Genomic DNA, 18,595 nt, shown 5'->3' on the forward strand with positions numbered 1-18,595 from the left:
GGAGGATCTCCTGGAGAAGGGAAAGGCTACCCACTCTAGTATTATGGCCTGGAGAATTCCAGGGACTATAGTCCATGGGGTCACAAAGAGTCGGAGATGACTGAGCGACTTTCACTTCCCTTCACTTCTATGCTATCAAAAATACTACCAACTCAAAGTAGATTTTTTTAGTAGTAAAAGTGGTTATGCAAACAAAAATAAATTGCCCACATTTTTTATACATTTTCCTTAATTCCTTATGTTTTAGGCCAGTTTTCATCTACTTATACTCTACCTTTTTCAAGTTTTAAGTCTACTCTTCTGTCTTGGGTTTTTTCTGCAACTTGATTCTTTTTCCTCTTAGACCTAGAGTGCAGCTTCTCTTTGTTCTTCTCTCCATCCTTCCCTGGTCTTCTTTCATTCTTCTCTACCCACTCCCTCCTTCTCCCCTTTCACTTCTCCCCTCCCTCCCCAATTTATATGTAGAACTTATCTATGATTTGTTGCTTATCTATGTATTTCATCTCCAACTGGATTAAATGATTCTAGAGGACAGGATTCTGATTTTTGCATTTTTATATCATATACTTTCATATATAAAGTTATTTTGTATAGTTATTGATGGATGACTTTATAATTACATAGGCTAATAAGATAATTGAAGATGTGTTAAAAGGCAACATGTTTTCCTTTCTTACAGAGTTAAAAGTTCTCCACTTAAACAGTCTCCAGGTTATCAGACAGAATTAGTTATACAGTTGGTGTGGGTGGGTGGAGAACCACCACAACAAATAACCAGTCTGGCAGTTAATTCTTCCTATGGATTGTAAGTATAATTTATGTATTTCTGTGTCTCTTCATTGTATTCCATCCATGCATTTTTATATTTTTAAAAAAAGAATGGGTGATCCTTATTATATCACTTAAAATGTTGTATAAGCGTCAATGTCAGATCAAATTCAGTGTTTATTTGGAACATAATTCTGTTCTGAATAATTTACTCTGGATGTGCTTATTACTACTTCCTTATCTAAAGTTAAATATCTCATGGGTCAGTGAATCTGTCCTCACCTTGATATACTCTGAGAAATAATTTCCTTGTTAATATTTGGTATAAAAAAGTCTAACATCAACCCAGAAGACTATGTTCTAAATTGATTCTGTAAATGTTGAACCATAGCTGCATAATTTATTCTTTCTCCTTCCATAGTTAACTTGTAAAAACTGTAAAGACATAGTAATAGCTTAGTAAAGTATTCATCTTTACTTCAGGTGTGTTTTTATTTATCAGTTCATGCCTTCAAGTGTATGGTGTTCATAGTACATACTATTTATTATAATAGGAAAGAATCATAAAGTATTTACTTTTGTTTTAAAAATCAACACTGTCTGGCTTCCTGGTGGCTGAGTGGTAAAGAATCCACCTACCAGTGCAGGAGACACAGTTTCAGTCCCTAGTCTGGGAAGATCCCACGTCCCGCCCGCAGAGTAACTTGTGCCCGCACACCACATCTACTGAGCCTGTGCTCTAGAACCCAGGAGCCTCAGCCACTGAGCCACGGACCTCAGCCACCGAAGCCTGCATGCGCGAGAGCCTGTGCTCTGCAACAAGACAAGCCATTGCAGTGAGAAGCCACGCAGTGTAACTAGACAGTAACCCCCGCTCACCACAACTAGATAAAAGCCCACGCAGCAACAAAGACCCAGTGCAACCACAAATCAATCAATAAATAAAATTATTTTTTAAGAAAATCAGCATTGTGATAAAAGAGAAACCACATGCCAACTGTTTGGTCCAGAGCTGTTTATCTTGTGTAGGTCATGTCTCCTTCCTTGCTTCTAGCCCTAAGGACTCATTCCTCTTCCTTCTTCCTTCCAATAGCTACTACCACCTACACTATCTCTTGCATTTGTGCATGTAGATAAGACTGGCTACAGCCTGAAATAGTCTTCTCTAATGTCTTTTATTTGCTGTCCCACAATGTGGAAGTACAGATGTTCCTTTTTTTTTTTTTTTAATTTTTTTATTATTATTATTATTTTTTTTCCAGTGGGTTTTGTCATACATTGATATGAATCAGCCATGGATTTACATGTATTCCCAATCCCGATCCCCCCTCCCACCTCCCTCTCCACCCGATTCCTCTGGGTCTTCCCAGTGCACCAGGCCGGAGCACTTGTCTCGTGCATCCCACCTGGGCTGGTGATCTGTTTCACCATAGATAGTATACATGCTGTTCTTTTGAAATATCCCTTTTTCTTTAGTATTTTGCTGCTCACAGCCATAACAGAAACAAACTGGAAATAAGAAGCAATAGAATGTTTCAAAGGAAGTTGCAAATCAGTTGCTCACAGTCCTGATTGGGTTCACAACTATACTTTGTTTAGGCTTTTTCATGTATTTTTAAAATTTGAGCTAGTTGCCGAGACTTTTTTTTTTTTTTTTGCCGAGACTTTTTAATGTGAAAATCCGTATTTAGAGCTTTAATTGAAAAGTTCGATTATCTAGCCCGTGTCTCCATTCCTGGTCGGCCGTAGTCAGCAGGAGCGGAGGTGAAGCTTCCCCTGTTTAGATGAGTTGTTCACTCTTCAGGTCACCACAGTCCTTAGTCGGCGTGTTTTACTTACCTATATAGCCCCTCTGTGTATGTTAGTTTTCAACGCCTGGCTTACGGGATCTTAAATGAATAAAGTTCCTTCATTCATAGTTGCTTTTATTCATTGTTCTTCATGATTGAGAAAGTATTTGGAATACTCCAAAGGGAAGCCTCCGAGATCTATGCTTTCTGTGTTTTACCCTTGACCTTACCAAAAGTAACCCTAGTTACCCTATAACTTTTCCAAAGATATAATGCCCTGTTCCCCAGTAGAAATGAATGTCTTCCCCAAGGGGTTCAAAATAGTCCAAAAAAATAGATGTCACATTGCTTAGCATGGGAATTTATGTCTTTGGTTAAATTTCAACTCCTACATCAAATTTTTTATGTTGATTTGTATACGTTGATACGGAAGATCTGCACAGCTCCATCAGAAGGCATATGTAACCTGTATTTGCATGTCTGTAATAGTGTTTTGTTTCAAAAGGAATTTTCTTAAAGGTCCATCGTGCTTTTTTAGCCCTGTAGACTACTTTTTCTTCGTACTATTTAATTGTGCTAAAATGTTTGTTCTTTTCCTATTCATAGGGTAGTTTTTGGCAATTGTAATGGTATTGCGATGGTTGACTACCTCCAGAAAGCAGTACTCCTCAACCTGGGCACTATTGAATTGTATGGCTCCAATGATCCTTATCGGCGAGAACCCCGATCTCCCCGTAAATCTCGACAACCTTCAGGAGGTAAAAAGAAAGAAATCCTGAGCTTTAGGATTTCCATAAATGCCAACTTACTTCTGTGAATATAAGTACTTCCGTTAGGTAAATAGCTTATCTGATTGTATCTGTTTGTATAAACTGTCAAAAAAATAGTAAAAGGTATCAACCTCCTTTTTTGTTTTGTATTGTTATTAGTTTATGCATTTGTTTTTAATATTCTAGGATTTTATTTAACATTGGGAAGGAACCACGGTTTCAGACTTCTTTAGCTAAATTACTATGACAGGGAAATTTATCTCATTACAGAACAAAAGTTAATTTCATAGTTCTGTCCCTTTTACTGTTTAATAGTGTGAGACCAGCAGTTTATTGTTTTGAGTATCAAAGGAATAATTTCCCACATGAAAACAAAATGTATATGCAAAAGTGAGTTTGAACTCTGTGAGATACAGCATTCTCAGACAGCTTGGATTCAGTGCAAGCCCAGATCCATTAAAAATTCTCTCTATAGCATTCTTTTGTGTTTGCTAGGTAATTAATCTCATTTTAAATGTTTCAATACTAATGCCTCATGGAACACATATATAGTTAGCTGTTTATACTAGTATTCCTCACCTCTTTTTTTTTCCAAACCTCATGACACACACAGAAAATGACATTGGATCTCTGGCATGTAGACATATGTTAATGGGGCCTCCAGTGGTGGTAACTGGTCTCTGGGCTCCAGACTCCCCAGGACCTTCCCAGGGGCACCAGAGATTCAAGAAACTCCATCTGTGGCAGATGTAACCTAACCTGTTTGCAGAATGCCACTGGGAGCCCTGTTCTACATCTCCTAACTCAATCTCTCTGAATTAAAATTCTTTCTGATACTCATTTCTCAGTTGCTTTCAGGACATTTTTTGCTGATACTAAATAATTCTCATAATTCATGACAGAAGAAAAGAAAAAGATGATGGGATATAGACCTTACTGTCACTTTGGCAATAGTTGAATATTTTTTTCTATTTTTGTCTGTGTGATCATTTTGTCATGTGTTATCTTCAGCAGAAATTGTTGTCCCAACCATACCATTCTAGTATCTTTGTCTCCTTTTTTTTCTTTTGCTTTTCGTTGCTTCACTGAGGCATGCTGATTGTGACTTCTTGCATGTGCGGCGTTTCTAGCTTATATTCTGAATCTGTGAAAAAACTCCGTTCTTCTTTTTTAAGTAAGTTATTCATTCCACGTCAGTAAAGTCATGACAGTGTATTTTGTCTGTAAAACTATTTTTTTCTCATTTATTTTTAAAAGAGCCTATTAAAGCATCTATATCTAAAATAACATACTCATTACTTAAATTCATCTCATAATATACATATGAAAACAGCTACTGAAATATTTGTGTTCCAATCCAGTTTCTTTATTAAGCAAAGAAATTAATATATAGTGTCAGAAAGTTAAACATTGTCTTGATAGAGAAGGAGCAGTAAAAGTTTTATTACTCACGAAATTAATTTCTTTTCTTGTTAGTACCTCATTATAACTTACATAAAATTACTAGAAATTAAATGCCTAAATTCATCCAAGGTTAGAGACCAATTCTGCCATGTGATTTTAATTTTTTTCTTGCATTCCATTGCATCCTATTTTATTCTTTAATAAGCATTATTGTATTATTCATATTATTATTTGCTTCAGTTTATATTGAAGAGTTACACATTTAGGTACAGGAGAACTACTTAAGTTTTTATCACTTTAAGATGTTACTGTTGTTATGCTCACTTGAACAATATTAAGGAGAAAGAGAAAGATAAATATTAAGAGAAAATTATTTTAAAACATACTTTAACATTTTAAGAATATTTGTGTCTTGTTTCTAAAATATTTCTATTTTAAATAAAACTAAATATAGAATAATTGGTACTAAAATTCTTTGATTGCATTGATGCAAAAAAGATTTTTTGCTGAAGTGTATATTTTAGCATATATTCTTGAAGTGAAGCCCAAATACCATGAAATTGTTCTTCTGTCTTTCATAATAGATCAGTATGAATGGAGAAACTTTTTTTTGCTACTACTTGGTGCTAATAGGTTTTCATAAAGAATATGATGGCACTCATGAAATTATTTTATGAGATAAAACATTGTCATTTAAGTATTTTTTAGCTGTGTTAAAATACAATTGAACTAGTTGACTAAAATATCTACAGTATTTTCATAAATAAAAATTATGAAACTCTCACAGGGTACAAGTAGTGAAGTATTTCAACTAAATGTATATATCTGCTGATTATCGTGATTCTGTTGGGTTATTGACCAGAAAATTCAATTGGGTTTTTCTATACCATCTTACCAGGTAGTGCAGTGGTAAAGAATCCACCTGCCAATGCAAGAGGCAGAAAAGACGTGGGTTCCATTCCTGGGTCGGGAAGATCCCTTGGAGTAGGAAATGGCAACCTACTCCAGTATCTTTGCCTGGAAAATTCCATGGACAGAGAAGCCTGGCAGGGTACAGTCCATTCATGTCTCAAAGAGTCAGACACCCACACACACACACACATACCATCTTATGGAAGAGCCCAAACAAACTTCAGCCAGCACAGTATTAAAACAGACCAAATTCTCTACCCTCATGAAGCTTACATTATACTGGAAAAGACAGAGTTTGAAAAGATACGTAGTATATAGTAAGTTACATAGTAGTGCCAAAGGAAAAAGTAATTAAATGAGGGGGATTTGAAATATCGACAAGGGTGTTACATTTTAAATAGAGCATCTTGAGCAAAGATTTAAGGGAGACAGCTGTTCTCCATGAGGATGTCTGTAGAGAGAACATTTCAGGTAGACAGTAGCAAGTATAGTGGCTCAGAAGCAGTGTAACTGGTGAGTTCAAGGTTACAGTGAAGGGTCAGTGTGGCTGAAGCAGAGAGAGTCAGGGAGACGGTGAAGTAGGTAGGAGAGGAAATAAAGTCAGAGAGGTAATGGGATACCCATAGTCACATAATAAATACCACAGTCATGTACCATAGGATCATATGCATCAACCAGTGTTCTTGGACTTTACTTTAGCTTTTACCCTGAGTCATATGGAAAGCGTGGAAGGCATTTTTAGCTTATTCCAGAATTTAATAACTAAATTATTCCTATCACACTTGAATTTAGCTTCCTAAATGATTCCTTCTAGGCTATTTTAAGAATGAAAATTAGCAACTCTTACTACATTTTTTTGGGCTCCAAAATCACTGCAGATGGTGATTGCAGCCATGAAATTAAAAGATGCTTACTCCTTGGGAGGAAAGTTATGACCAACCTAGATAGCATATTAAAAAGCAGAGACATGACTTTGCCAAAAAAGGTCCGTCTAGTCAAGGCTATGGTCTTTCCAGTGGTCATGTGTGGATGTAAGAGTTGGACTATAAAGAAAGCTGAGCACCGAAGAATTGATGCTTTTGAACTGTGGTGTTGGAGAAGACTCTTGAGAGTCCCTTGGACTGCAAGGAGATCCAACCAGTCCATCCTGAAGGAGATCAGTCCTGGGTTTCATTGGAAGGACTGATGCTGAAGCTGAAATGCCAATACTTTGGCCACCTCATGCGAAGAGTTGACTCATTGGAAAAGACCCTGATTCTGGGAGGGATTGTGGGCAGGAGGAGAAGGGGACGACAGAGGATGAGATGTCTGGATGGCATCACTGACTCGATGGACATGAGTTTGAGTAAGCTCTGGGAGTTGGTGATGGACAGGGAGGCCTGGCATGCTGCAATTCATGGGGTCGCAAAGAGTCGGACACGACTGAGTGACTGAACTGAACTGAACTACATTTTTATAGAGTTCAGTTGCCCTTCAGTCGCTAAGTTGTGCCAACTCTTTGTGACCCCATGGACTGTAGCACACGAGTCTCTTCTGTGCTCCACTGTCTCCCAGAGTTTTCTCAAACAGTTGACAAAATACCAAATTATTTTTCTTCAGTACCAGGCTCATTGTAATACTGGAATATATTACCACTATTTATTTACTTAGTTGAGGAATATGAGATCGGTGGTATTTGTCTTTCTTTGCCTGACTTGCTTCACTTAGCATAATATCCTCAAGGTCCATCCACATTGTCACAAATGGCAAAATTTTATTCATTTTTATGGCTGAATAATATTCCATTGTATATTTATAACTCTTTTTCGTCTATGCATCCACCAATGGACACTTGAATTGTTTCCATATAGCTCTACTGTTTAAAGACCTGCTATCTTAAGGTTTTGTCAAGAAAAGATTTGTTTATATATATAGGTATTATGTCAGAGATTAATACGTGCATACCTATAATTAACCTATCACTGTAGAACTCTAAAGACTAGTTTTGCTTTTTTTCTAGAATCATTAGTTTGATGAAAGTTAAAAAGAAAAAACAACTGTCATTCAAAAGCTTCCTATTCAATGAAGACAGTAACACACAATTCAAAATAGAAGACACTCCTCATAAACCCAATTCAGTACTCGTGTGTGCCGAGTTGCTTCAGTCATGTCTGATTCTTTGTGACCCTATGGACTGTAGCCCACCAGGCTCCTCTGTCTGTGGAATTCTGCAGGCAAGAGTACTGGAGTGGGTTGCCATGCCCTCCTCCAGGGGATCTTCCGAGCTAGGGATCGAACCTGTGTCCCTTACGTCTCCTGCATTGTCAGGCGAGTTCCTTACCACTAGCGCCACCTGGGAAGCCCAATTCAGTACTCAGCATTCTCTAAATGTTACTGTAAGAGGTCTCTTAGGGACAGTGAAGATTGTGACGTTATGTCTTTTACCAGAGGAATAGAAAGGCAGATACTGGTCATAACGTGCACATATGTTGATTTCATACCTGATAACATCTGAGGCCTAGGCATGCAGCTTTTGTCCATTGTCCAGCTATCCCCAGCTCCCTGGCCACAAAGTCCTAGTTGGCATCTTCCAATAGAAGGCTGTTTCATCTACATTGGAAATCTGTTGGCTGGTCTAGTCACCTTCATTAATTATCTTACTAGACTTCTTGGATAACTTGCTGCCTCACTTTGTACTTCTGTGTTGTGGAGATGGCTTCTGTTCTTAATCCTTACTAACCAGCCTCTTCCAGCTTCAGCGTTTATTGCTGCTTCCATACCTCTCTCGGTCTTCATAGAATTGAAGAGCGTTAGGGCCTTTCTCTGGATCGGGTTTTGGGTTAAAGGGATCCTGTGACTGATGGGATCGTCTATCCAGACCACTGAAGCTTTCTGCCTGTCAAAGAGTAAGGCCATTTCACTTGATCATTCATGTGTTCATTGGAGTAGCACTTTGAACTTCCTTCAAGAACTTTTCCTTTGCTGTCACAACTTGGATAACTGTTTGGCTTAAGAGGCCTAGATTTCTAGCCTTTCTGAGTTTTTGACATGCCTTCCTTGCCAAGCTTAATTATTTCTGGTTTTGGATTTAAAGAGAAAAGAGAGTGGCTGACTGACTCATCCTTTCACCTGAACCCTTAGAGGCCATTGTAGGGTTATTAACTGATGTACTTTCAATATTGTGTCTCAGGGAATAGGGAAGCCTGAACAGAGAGAGAGAAAGATGGGAAGGGCAGGTCAATGGAGCAGGCAGAACACAGATGTTTCTTAGCTAAGCTTGCTATCTTATGTGAGTGTGGTATGTGGTGCCCCAAAACAATTAAAAATAGTAACATTAAAGATCATGATCACAGATCACCATAGAAAATGTAATATTTCACATTTTTTTGTTATTATTATGAGAATTAACCAAGATACGACATAGAAACATGAAGTGACAAATACTGTTTAAAAAAATGGTGTCTGTAGGCCATCTCCATGCAGGGTGCCCACAACCTTCAATTTGTTTTTCAGAAAAAGCCATTTCAGCAAAATGCAATAAAACAAGGTATGATTGTATTTTAAATGTTGCAAATTTTGTGGTACAAAATATTTTCTTAATTATTTTCAGTAATATTTAAGGGAGTATATTTGAAATATACCTAGCGGAAACAACTTTGAGATATGAGTTGAAAGTCCCTATGATGTAAAAAAAAATTACCAAATTTATTACCAAGTATTTGTTCTCCCTCAAGAGAAATCTAATAAGCAGTATAACAAATGCCCTCACATTGCTGACTTTGGACAAAATCCTGTTATGTCTAATGTCCTTGAAGAACAGCAGATTGAAAATTGTTACTCATTTAACAGATGACTGCTGTGTTAGTTTTAATATCAGGATGCTCCTATATTCCTATCTCAAAGCTACTGAGCATGATATCAATGCCAGCATAGTCTGATAACCTGCTGAGTTTTTAAAAATGGACTGTCATTAAATATGTAACATAAATAGGAGGTACAGCTGCACTTACATAAACTTGTGGTATGACCTGGTCTGCGTTTTGTTTTTCAGCAGGTCTGTGCGATATTAGTGAAGGGGCAGTAGTCCCAGAAGATCGCTGCAAATCTCCAACTTCCGGTAATTTCCTCTTTATTTTATTAATAGTTGTAGTGCTACAAAAAATATAATGTGCCAGATTTTTATAGATAAGCATTTAAGATACACCTACATGGAGCTTTTATGTTACCTATTTATTCTTAAAATTATAACTATATTCTTTGCATTCTAATTAAGTTATAAGAAACACATTAGATAAAAATCTACAGGTATTACCTGTTGAGAGTAATGCAGGTGTTTACTTAGCTTTCTAATATTTACACTTTTGGGGGGGAAATAGATCTTATTTCTTACCATTGGATCAGAAGTTTAGTTATCTACAGTCTTGTCTTTGCTCTTGGTAGTCCTGGAGTCAGCTGGTAAAATAGTGCTCTAATCCTTGAATAATGTCTGTTTAAATGTTATGAGAGATTTTTAACATTTATTGTCTAATGGTGACTGTGGACAGTTAGAATAATTGTAGACTAGTTATATTTGGTTTTGATTTTATCAAAGTAATATATAATTTTATAGCTATATTAGAGCATTTGTCCTTTGTTATCCAAATATTGGTCTTAGGTAACCTATGTATATGTTACTATTTCAGAGGAACATTACTTTTAATTCTCCTTAATTAAAATTAAGAGGATCCTGAATTTATTGGGTTTTTTTTTTTAGTGGATTGAAAATTTGCTAAAATTTAATAAGTTTAACTTCATATTTTAACAGACGTGTTTGAAGGCTGGGAAATTTCATCAGCTTTCTCCTGGAAAGACTGTTCTTAGCTTAAAGTAACACTGTTCATAGACAGATTTTGATTTTCCATAGGTAGTTCTACTATATCGTAAATAATTAAAGAATAGGAAAAACTGAAGTGCATTTTACTTCCTCATATTTCATTTGACCATTTTATTAGTTATAGGACCGTGAAAGCTTTTGTGAGGTTTTCTTTTTAAAATTGCATTTTCCTGATATTGCTCAAGCTAACCATTTCTTCTCTTAAAATATATACATCTTCTGGTTTTCTTATTATTTAAGTTTCGTATTTAAGTTCAGTCATTACACTAATGAAACACATGGAACTATAATATATATACTATCATATATTATAAGATTAAGGCTAAACATTGGTAGCATAACACTGAACAAATAATGTGGAGCAGTATTACTTCCCGTCTTACAGGACAAAAGCTATTTCTGATATAATTTTGAATTATAATATCTCTTTAATTATTGCTGTTTTTCCTCCAACTATATACAGTACTATTCTGATCTTCTCACCTTACCTCAAGGCCATGTGAATGTAGTTATCAGTATGTTAAGTCTATAAACCAAACTGGATAACATGGACATGTGATATATTGTCTTTTAATATATTAAATGACCATCAGATGTGTTTTAACAAGATTCAGTCAAAGTACATTAATACTCCTTTTAGTCCTAAGGCATACTTTCAGTAGGTGCGTATAAATAACAATTTGAAATAACCCAACAAGAGGTAATTGTAGATAAATATGTAAATATACTTAAATATAAGTAGATAAATATAAAAAGTGCATAGTGGCAAAAAACTCCAGATTCTCTCTTTTGTACCAGAGCAACTCAAACATCATTGAGCATTTTCAAATATACTGTGCTCTTTGGTTCATATGAAAAGACTCTATAGTTGTAACAGGCAGAATTTTATGACACCAGGCATTTTTCAGGTGTTTGAAATGCAAAGTAAAACTTGTGGCCTCAGAAATTATTGATAAACCACAGATTCTTATCTTTAGACAAAAACTCTTATTTAGTTTAGCCTTTGATTGTGCTCTGGAAGTTTGAAGAGTTTTTGAAGAGTCACATCCATTCATGCATACCAGGAAAGACCGCTGTTAGAAAAGCAAACCAAACTGCTCCTGCTAAGTCGCTTCAGTCGCGTCCGACTCTGTGTGACCCCATAGACGGCAGCCCACCAGGCTCCCCCATCCCTGGGCTTCTCCAGGCAAGAATACAGGAGTGGGTTGCCATTTCCTTCTCCAATGCATGAAAGTGAAAAATGAAAGTAAGTCGCTCAGTCGTGTCTTAGCAACCCCATGGACTGCAGCCTACCAGGCTCCTCCGTCCATGGGATTTTCCAGGCAAGAGTACGGGAGTGGGGTGCCATTGCCTTCTCCGAAACCCAAACTAGTAGGCAATAATTGTACCTAAAACATGTTTTATATACCAGGAGCTAAATGTTAGTCATGCATGAATATTAAGAACTATCATAGAAATCAGAATAAACCTCTGGATATAGTTACTAGAAAACAATGTTTGTATTTATGAGAGAAGAAGATATGCATAAAAAGTGAGTTGGAAGTTCAACTGAATCACAAATACTAAGAAGAGTATCTCTATTATAGAAGATGAAAGGTAGTCAAGTGCCCTTTATCACAACTAATGTGTTCATTTGAAATAATACATATAAGTAAGGAGAAAATTTTTGAAAATTTTAAATCCCATAACCAAAATTTGTAATCTGAACAGTTTAGCCAACTAATATCATCTCTATTCAAAAACATCCTGAGAAAATCCAAATTACGAGTATAGTTTTCCCTTTCTGTTTATTTTTAAATAAAGCAACAATACCTCTGAAATAGAAAATTCTTGCCATCCTGAATTAACATAGAAAATTATTTCTGCCATCTCTGTTTGATCTTTATTTCAGAGAACTCAGATTGCTTCACTGAGCACTTCAGTAATGTTGGGATATTTTTAGTACTGTATGTATGTATGTATGTATGTATATGTATATATACATTTCAAATTGAAGAAAACACAGGGCCACATATTATGACATGGTGACCTCAGGAGTTTCCATGTACCTTAGAGAAAAAAAAATTTAAAGCTATATGTATTTTCTGTGTTTGTTTAATCATAGTAATTTGTAAAATATATTCAAGTAGGAAATGCTAAAAACATTTTTGGAACTTTTTCATAAGCTATCATGGAAGTTATGACAACTAGTAGTAGGCATTTTCAGTTAGCGGGAAAAAGATCTGCTTCTTTTACTTACGTTTATGGCTTATGTTGCCTATTTTTCTGTTGGAGTTACTGAACATTTTTATAATTTTATATTCATGTTAGGATATGCTGTCTTGCTATTACTCTGATATAAAATATATCAAATAAAATAAGTATTAATTTTTGCACGTTCATGTGATTATATAGTGTCAGAGATGAATAGTATTTTAAATTATATATAATATCTTCTCATAGCCATTATCCTCTTTAAATCTGAATTATATTTATATGAGAAAGGAGGGCACTTATTTGTATTCATTGTTTCCTGTGTGATATTTTTTGATATAGACTTTATGAGGATCTATAAATGCTATTTAGCAGCAATAAGGTAGTTTTAGAAGAGTAATTTTTATGAGACTATTTTAGAAGTAATTGGCTCCTGCCCCAATGTTGACAGGTTTTACTTGTTCTGAGAAGAGACGTCAAGGATATTTTCCACCTGGCCAAAGAAAGAAAGTATGATTTTGTGGGGAAAGGTCAAATTTCGACCTTATTTATTAAGGTTCAGTACTTTCATTGGGATTAAAGGAAATCAGCACAGAAGAACCGCTGTATTTAGTTCGTTATATTCTAGACATTCACTTCTAGCAAGAAAGCTTCATTCGTTCAGCAGATGTTTATTTAGAGATTCCTACAGGCAGAGCAGTCTGCTGAGTCCTAAAGGGATGGAAAGATCAATCAGATGGGGTCCCAGCTTCTCACTTCAGCTCAGTGAGAAAGGCCAAATGTGTGTAAACTCAAAATATAAGCTGTTAAGTGATTAACATCATAAGAAAAGTAACAGGTAAACTTTTACAGGAATTCTGAGGAAGGGAAGTGATTTATAAGCTGAAGAGATTTTGAAAATTTTAATGGCTATCATTTGAAATGTCTTTTAAAGAATAGATAGTTTGACTCTCATAGTCAACTAGAATACTGCTTAGAATTTCCTTTATAAAAAAACATTTGTGTTAGAAGTTAAAGAAATACAATGAAAATTTAGAAACATCTTTTTAAGAAAAAAAGACAAATCTCAATTATAAAAATATTAGATAAGCTTATGGAAAGTCACAGTCGAAATAAAATATTTCATGCCTCATTAAATTTAAGTGAATATTTGAACATACCTAAAATTATAAGTAATATCCTCTGTATTTTTAAAGACCTGTATGGTAATAGTACAATTTATATAAAATTTTAAAGTTCGTATCTAGAAAGCTAACTCTAAAATTAACCTTACCAGGATAGTATTTGTACAGGATTCTGTGTGCCACTCAGTCAGTTCAGTCGCTCAGTCGTGTCTGACTCTTTGTGACCCCATGAATCGCAGCACGCCAGGCCTCCCTGTCCATCACCAACTCCCAGAGCTTACTCAAACTCATGTCCATCGAGTCGCTGATGCCATCCAGCCATCTCATCCTCTGTCGTCCCCTTCTCCTCCTGCCCACAATCCCTCCCAGCATCAGGGTCTTTTCCAATGAGTCAGCTCTTCGCATGAGGTGGCCAAAGGATTGGAGTTTCAGCTTCAGCATCAGTCCTTCCAATGAACACCCAGGACTGATTTCCTTTAGGATGGACTGGTTGGATCTCCTTGCAGTCCAAGGGACTCTCAAAGAGTCTTCTCGAACACCACAGTTCAAAAGCATCCACTAGATAAACCTTATTCAGTTAACTAATTTCAAGAATTTTTACATTTTATTTCACAAACAGTTCCTTATATTTTCTTTATCTATTCTCTAACTTACAATATATACGAAGATTTTGCCAAATACTTGTATCTTATGGAAAAATTATTATAGGTTAGAGTTAATATATATACTAGAGGTTAGTCTACCATGAAAAATAATGTATTACTGATTGCTATTGCTACTGTAATATTATATGAATTTTTATTAAGTATATACACAGTATTTTCTTGTGGCCAGTAGTGTGGGAACTTATCCTCGGTGTTACCAGATGACTTTGTTTGTACTTTTTCCTGTGACAACTTAGTGTTTGTGACTGACTGTATGCCTGTTCCTTCCATTGTCTTCATTTGTGTAGGTTCTTCATCACCCCACAATTCAGATGATGAACAAAAAATGAATAATTTTATAGAAAAGGGTATAGTATCTTTAAAGTATTTTCTTTTAATTACATTTAATTCATTTAGTTTACTTTGAATAGATTTTGACATTTTTATATCAAAATATTATTTTCAGTGAAGATCAAAAGCAGAAAGTTTTCCAAGATGGTAGCCAGTGATATAGGTAGGAAATAGACATTTCTATTTTGTTTCTAATCCTTGCTATATGCAATGCTAACTCAGCATCAGAAAATTATCTAATGCGTTGCATTTTGTATATATTAATTTGTTATTCCTATGCTAAATGATAATCTCTTGGGCTATGTTTCTTCCATACTCATTGGGACAGTAATTATTAAAAATCAGTTAAATTGGGGTTGCAATTCTTCCTCTGACTTAACCGTGTGAATTATTCTATTAATTTTTATTTTTGCTTATTTTAAAATAAAGCAGGGTTCAATTTGTGACACAAGTAGTACAATTTTTTACTCCAAGGTTGTGAATTTTTTTTATGTATTTGTATTTTTTCCTGCGTTTACTCTCTCCTCCTCACATTATTAAGACTCCAGATTTCAAGGAAATGGTTCTTTGAAAGATTGACATTTAGGCTATAATCTCTACTACCCTTGAGTTAAATAGGAATTTTCTAGGACTCTTACCACCCAAGTGAAAATGAGTGGTACTTTGAAATTAATTACTCAGTCCAAGATTTTCAAAGTTTCAAGTTGGGGGATAAAATACATAGTTAAATTTAGGGATATAATCCAAATAGGATTTTTTAGTCATAAAAATTTGAATTTTGTCTGAAGATTTTTAAAAGCCAGAGAAACACCATTTTACTAAAAGAGAATACATTTAATCTTTGGTTTAAGTCCAAAATTTTTATATTATTAATATTTATTTCCCCCCAAACTCCCTCCATATATTCATTGAATTGTATTATATTAGATGAATTTCTGGGTAGCTGGAATAGATTTACTTTTTTTCAACTCAAAGTTTTATATGTAGTAAAATTAAATTTCAAAAACTCTTAGAAATAGCACCATATTGTCTGTATGTTGTAAATTGAACCCTGTTTAGTCATATTAACATTGGCTGACTTTTAGCACCTGTGGTCATTTTTTTGAATAAGGCGATTTATTCTTGGGCAAAGGGCACTTCATTTATGGGTAATTGATTGCTCACTTCTTTGTATTTGTGGTACCTTAGTGAATCATCAGATAATATTTCAATCACTTTCATTAGCTACGAGCACTGTTGCGTAATTCTTTTTCAACCAATTTCCTTTTTAGTATATACTATCTTAATAGTACTTTAGAGGTTCTTTTACTTTCATATAATTTGAAAAATTTGAAGGGACTTTGTATGTACAATTTATCAAAGAACTTGCAACGTTTAATTACTTAAGAATTTTGCCTTATGTGAAAGTTACTTTGTATATAATTAAAATTTTTGAGTAATTTATCTGTTTGATTTTTGATCCTGGGATTATGTTACTTTGTTAAATGTATTGACTCAATTTTCATTTTTTTCTGTGTAATGAATATATAACATGGAATATCTATCTGAGTATGATTATTTGAAAGACTTCAATTAATTTCTTAGAATTGAGAATATTATTGGAAGGATAGTTCTTTGGCAGCATTAAAAAAAAAAAGCAAGAATGTTATCAACAAGTTTTTTTGTCATGCCAGCTTCTATATTTTTGGGGAGACATGTTAACTTTCTTCAACTTTTCAAACTTATGTTAGTTACACAGTTATACGTAATTATTTTTCACTTCCAGAAACCACAGTTGCAGTTGTGGTTTATATATGTCTGTATTTGTTTTCAGTTAGATTCTTTCAGTATTTTCTATTGACGTATAATTGACTTAAACTATCAGATTAGTTTCAGATATACAATGTTGAATACAAGATTTCAACATTTTAATCATTACCCACCATACAGAGTTATTACAGTATTTGTGAGTATGTTCCCTGTGCTATACATTACATCCCTGTGACTTACTTTGTAACTTATATTTTTATATTTCCAACATGTATCCCAAGTGATACAGAAGAAAAAACGTACTTCTCCATTTCTTCTTCATTTTCTTATTCAATCCACTCAGTAACCTCTTAGCTACTTACTGTTATTTCCCTGTTTTACATATGACAGCAATGTCATGAGTGTACAGAGCATCTCTTGGCTACACAGCCGGCACATGTCAGAGCCACAGTGGACACTGAGGTTGTCCAGCTCCACTGTTCGTCCTCTTCAACACTGGACTGTGTTACCTCTTAAGGAAATTTACTGAAGCCTGTGAGGATTCAAAGACAAATCTGTCATATGACTTATATCTAGACCATCTGGTTATGACCCTGTTTTATCTACATGGTAACCTGGAAAAGTAAAAAGATGGCTCATAATCAGACTCTGTCTAAGCTCTAGCTCCTGGGTGCCATCACGGTACCCATCACCCAACTGAAATATACAGTGCCTGGAAGTCCACCTTTATCAAAGAGCAGACTCGAGTGAAAGTAACAGGCATCAACAGTAGAGTTCCCTGACCTGTCTGTCTGAAGCCTGGCTTCATTGTTTCCTAACTGACAGTTAACTCAGGTAAATGACACTGACAGTGAGGTCTTTGTTCATGCATAAGAATAACAGCCTAAAAAGACATAACTGTAGTCTTGTGAATTAACAGTAAAAATACAGCACAGTGTACCGTATAATGCAGCTGTAGCATCCCTATGCATATATTGTTTTGCCTGTTATGATTAATTTTTGTTACTAAAAATCTTAATGGCCAGTATTTTAAAAATCAATAACTTTCCCATAGCAATTTCTGTAAATCATTTTGAAAATAAGATTGGTTAGCAATTTTTTATTCAGTATTTAAATTTTATAAAATTTCAGAAATATATAAAGCTTTTTGTTATTCCAAGCTTATATAAAAATAGTCCTAAAATATGTATCTTTGTTAAAGTATTAAACAAGTTTTTCATGATATACTTGTGAATAAAATATGGTCCAGATGTTAGCATTCTTTGGTAGATTTTGATTAAACTTCTCTAAAGATTATTCCTATGAGATTATTCTATCTCATTATGAGTACTTTATTCAGAAAGTAGACACCTAGCTCTATTCTGTAGTCTCTTATCCTGCCCATGTCCCATTTTATTACTAATATCCATATAAAAGGAATGAAAGTGTGAGGAGGAAGTACTATTGGAGATTAAAGAATAAAGAGTCAGGAAATAAGGTCACTTAATTAGTGCTGTGCCAAAACAAGCAGAAGTAATAGCTCTATGTAATGAGCACCTCTAAGTTCTACATATTACACTAGGCGTTTGTCATATGGTATATGTTAATATAAGAAAGATAATACCTGCAGGGCCCTTTTTAATTTCTCAAATTTCTGAATTAGCTGTTACTTTGGGAATGATTGGTTTTCTTGCTTAGCAAAAACTGAAGTAAGTTTTGAAGTCAGTTTAAATGAAAATAATGTCCAGGTGCTGTTTTCATGAGTTCTCCTATACACGTGTACATGCTCAGTTGCTCGGTCGTGTCACTCCCTGCGGCCCCATGGACTGTTGCCCACAAGGCTCCTCCTCTATGCATGGGATTCTCCAGGCAAGAAGACTGGAGTGGCTGGCCATTTCCACCTCCAGGGGATCTTCCCAATCCTGGACCAAACCCACGTCTCTTGAGTCTCCTGCACTGGCAGATGGGTTCTTTACCACTCTGCCCCCACATGTGTCCCAGTTACTCCTTTTTTATATTTAAGTGTTCTAACAGACTTAAATCTGTTCTGAATCATATT

At 35.2% G+C, this 18,595-nt stretch overlaps 1 protein-coding gene across 6 annotated transcripts in view; it reads left to right on the top strand.

The window, feature by feature from the left end:
• Window positions 1-18,595, top strand: part of STXBP5 (syntaxin binding protein 5) — a 158,249-nt gene that overhangs the window by 107,924 nt on the left and 31,730 nt on the right. For 2 of the 6 annotated variants that reach the window (XM_061130156.1, XM_061130161.1), the window contains 5 exons: window positions 680-805; window positions 3,165-3,316; window positions 9,675-9,740; window positions 14,766-14,825; window positions 14,924-14,971. In XM_061130156.1, coding sequence (XP_060986139.1) covers window positions 680-805; window positions 3,165-3,316; window positions 9,675-9,740; window positions 14,766-14,825; window positions 14,924-14,971 — 452 coding nt within the window. The remainder of the gene's footprint in view (window positions 1-679; window positions 806-3,164; window positions 3,317-9,674; window positions 9,741-14,765; window positions 14,826-14,923; window positions 14,972-18,595) is intronic. The other 4 variants (XM_061130157.1, XM_061130158.1, XM_061130159.1 and 1 more) reach the window with 4 other exon arrangements.

This window comes from Dama dama, chromosome 26 (genome assembly GCF_033118175.1).
Source record: "Dama dama isolate Ldn47 chromosome 26, ASM3311817v1, whole genome shotgun sequence".
In the NCBI taxonomy this organism is placed as follows: Eukaryota; Metazoa; Chordata; class Mammalia; order Artiodactyla; family Cervidae; genus Dama; species Dama dama.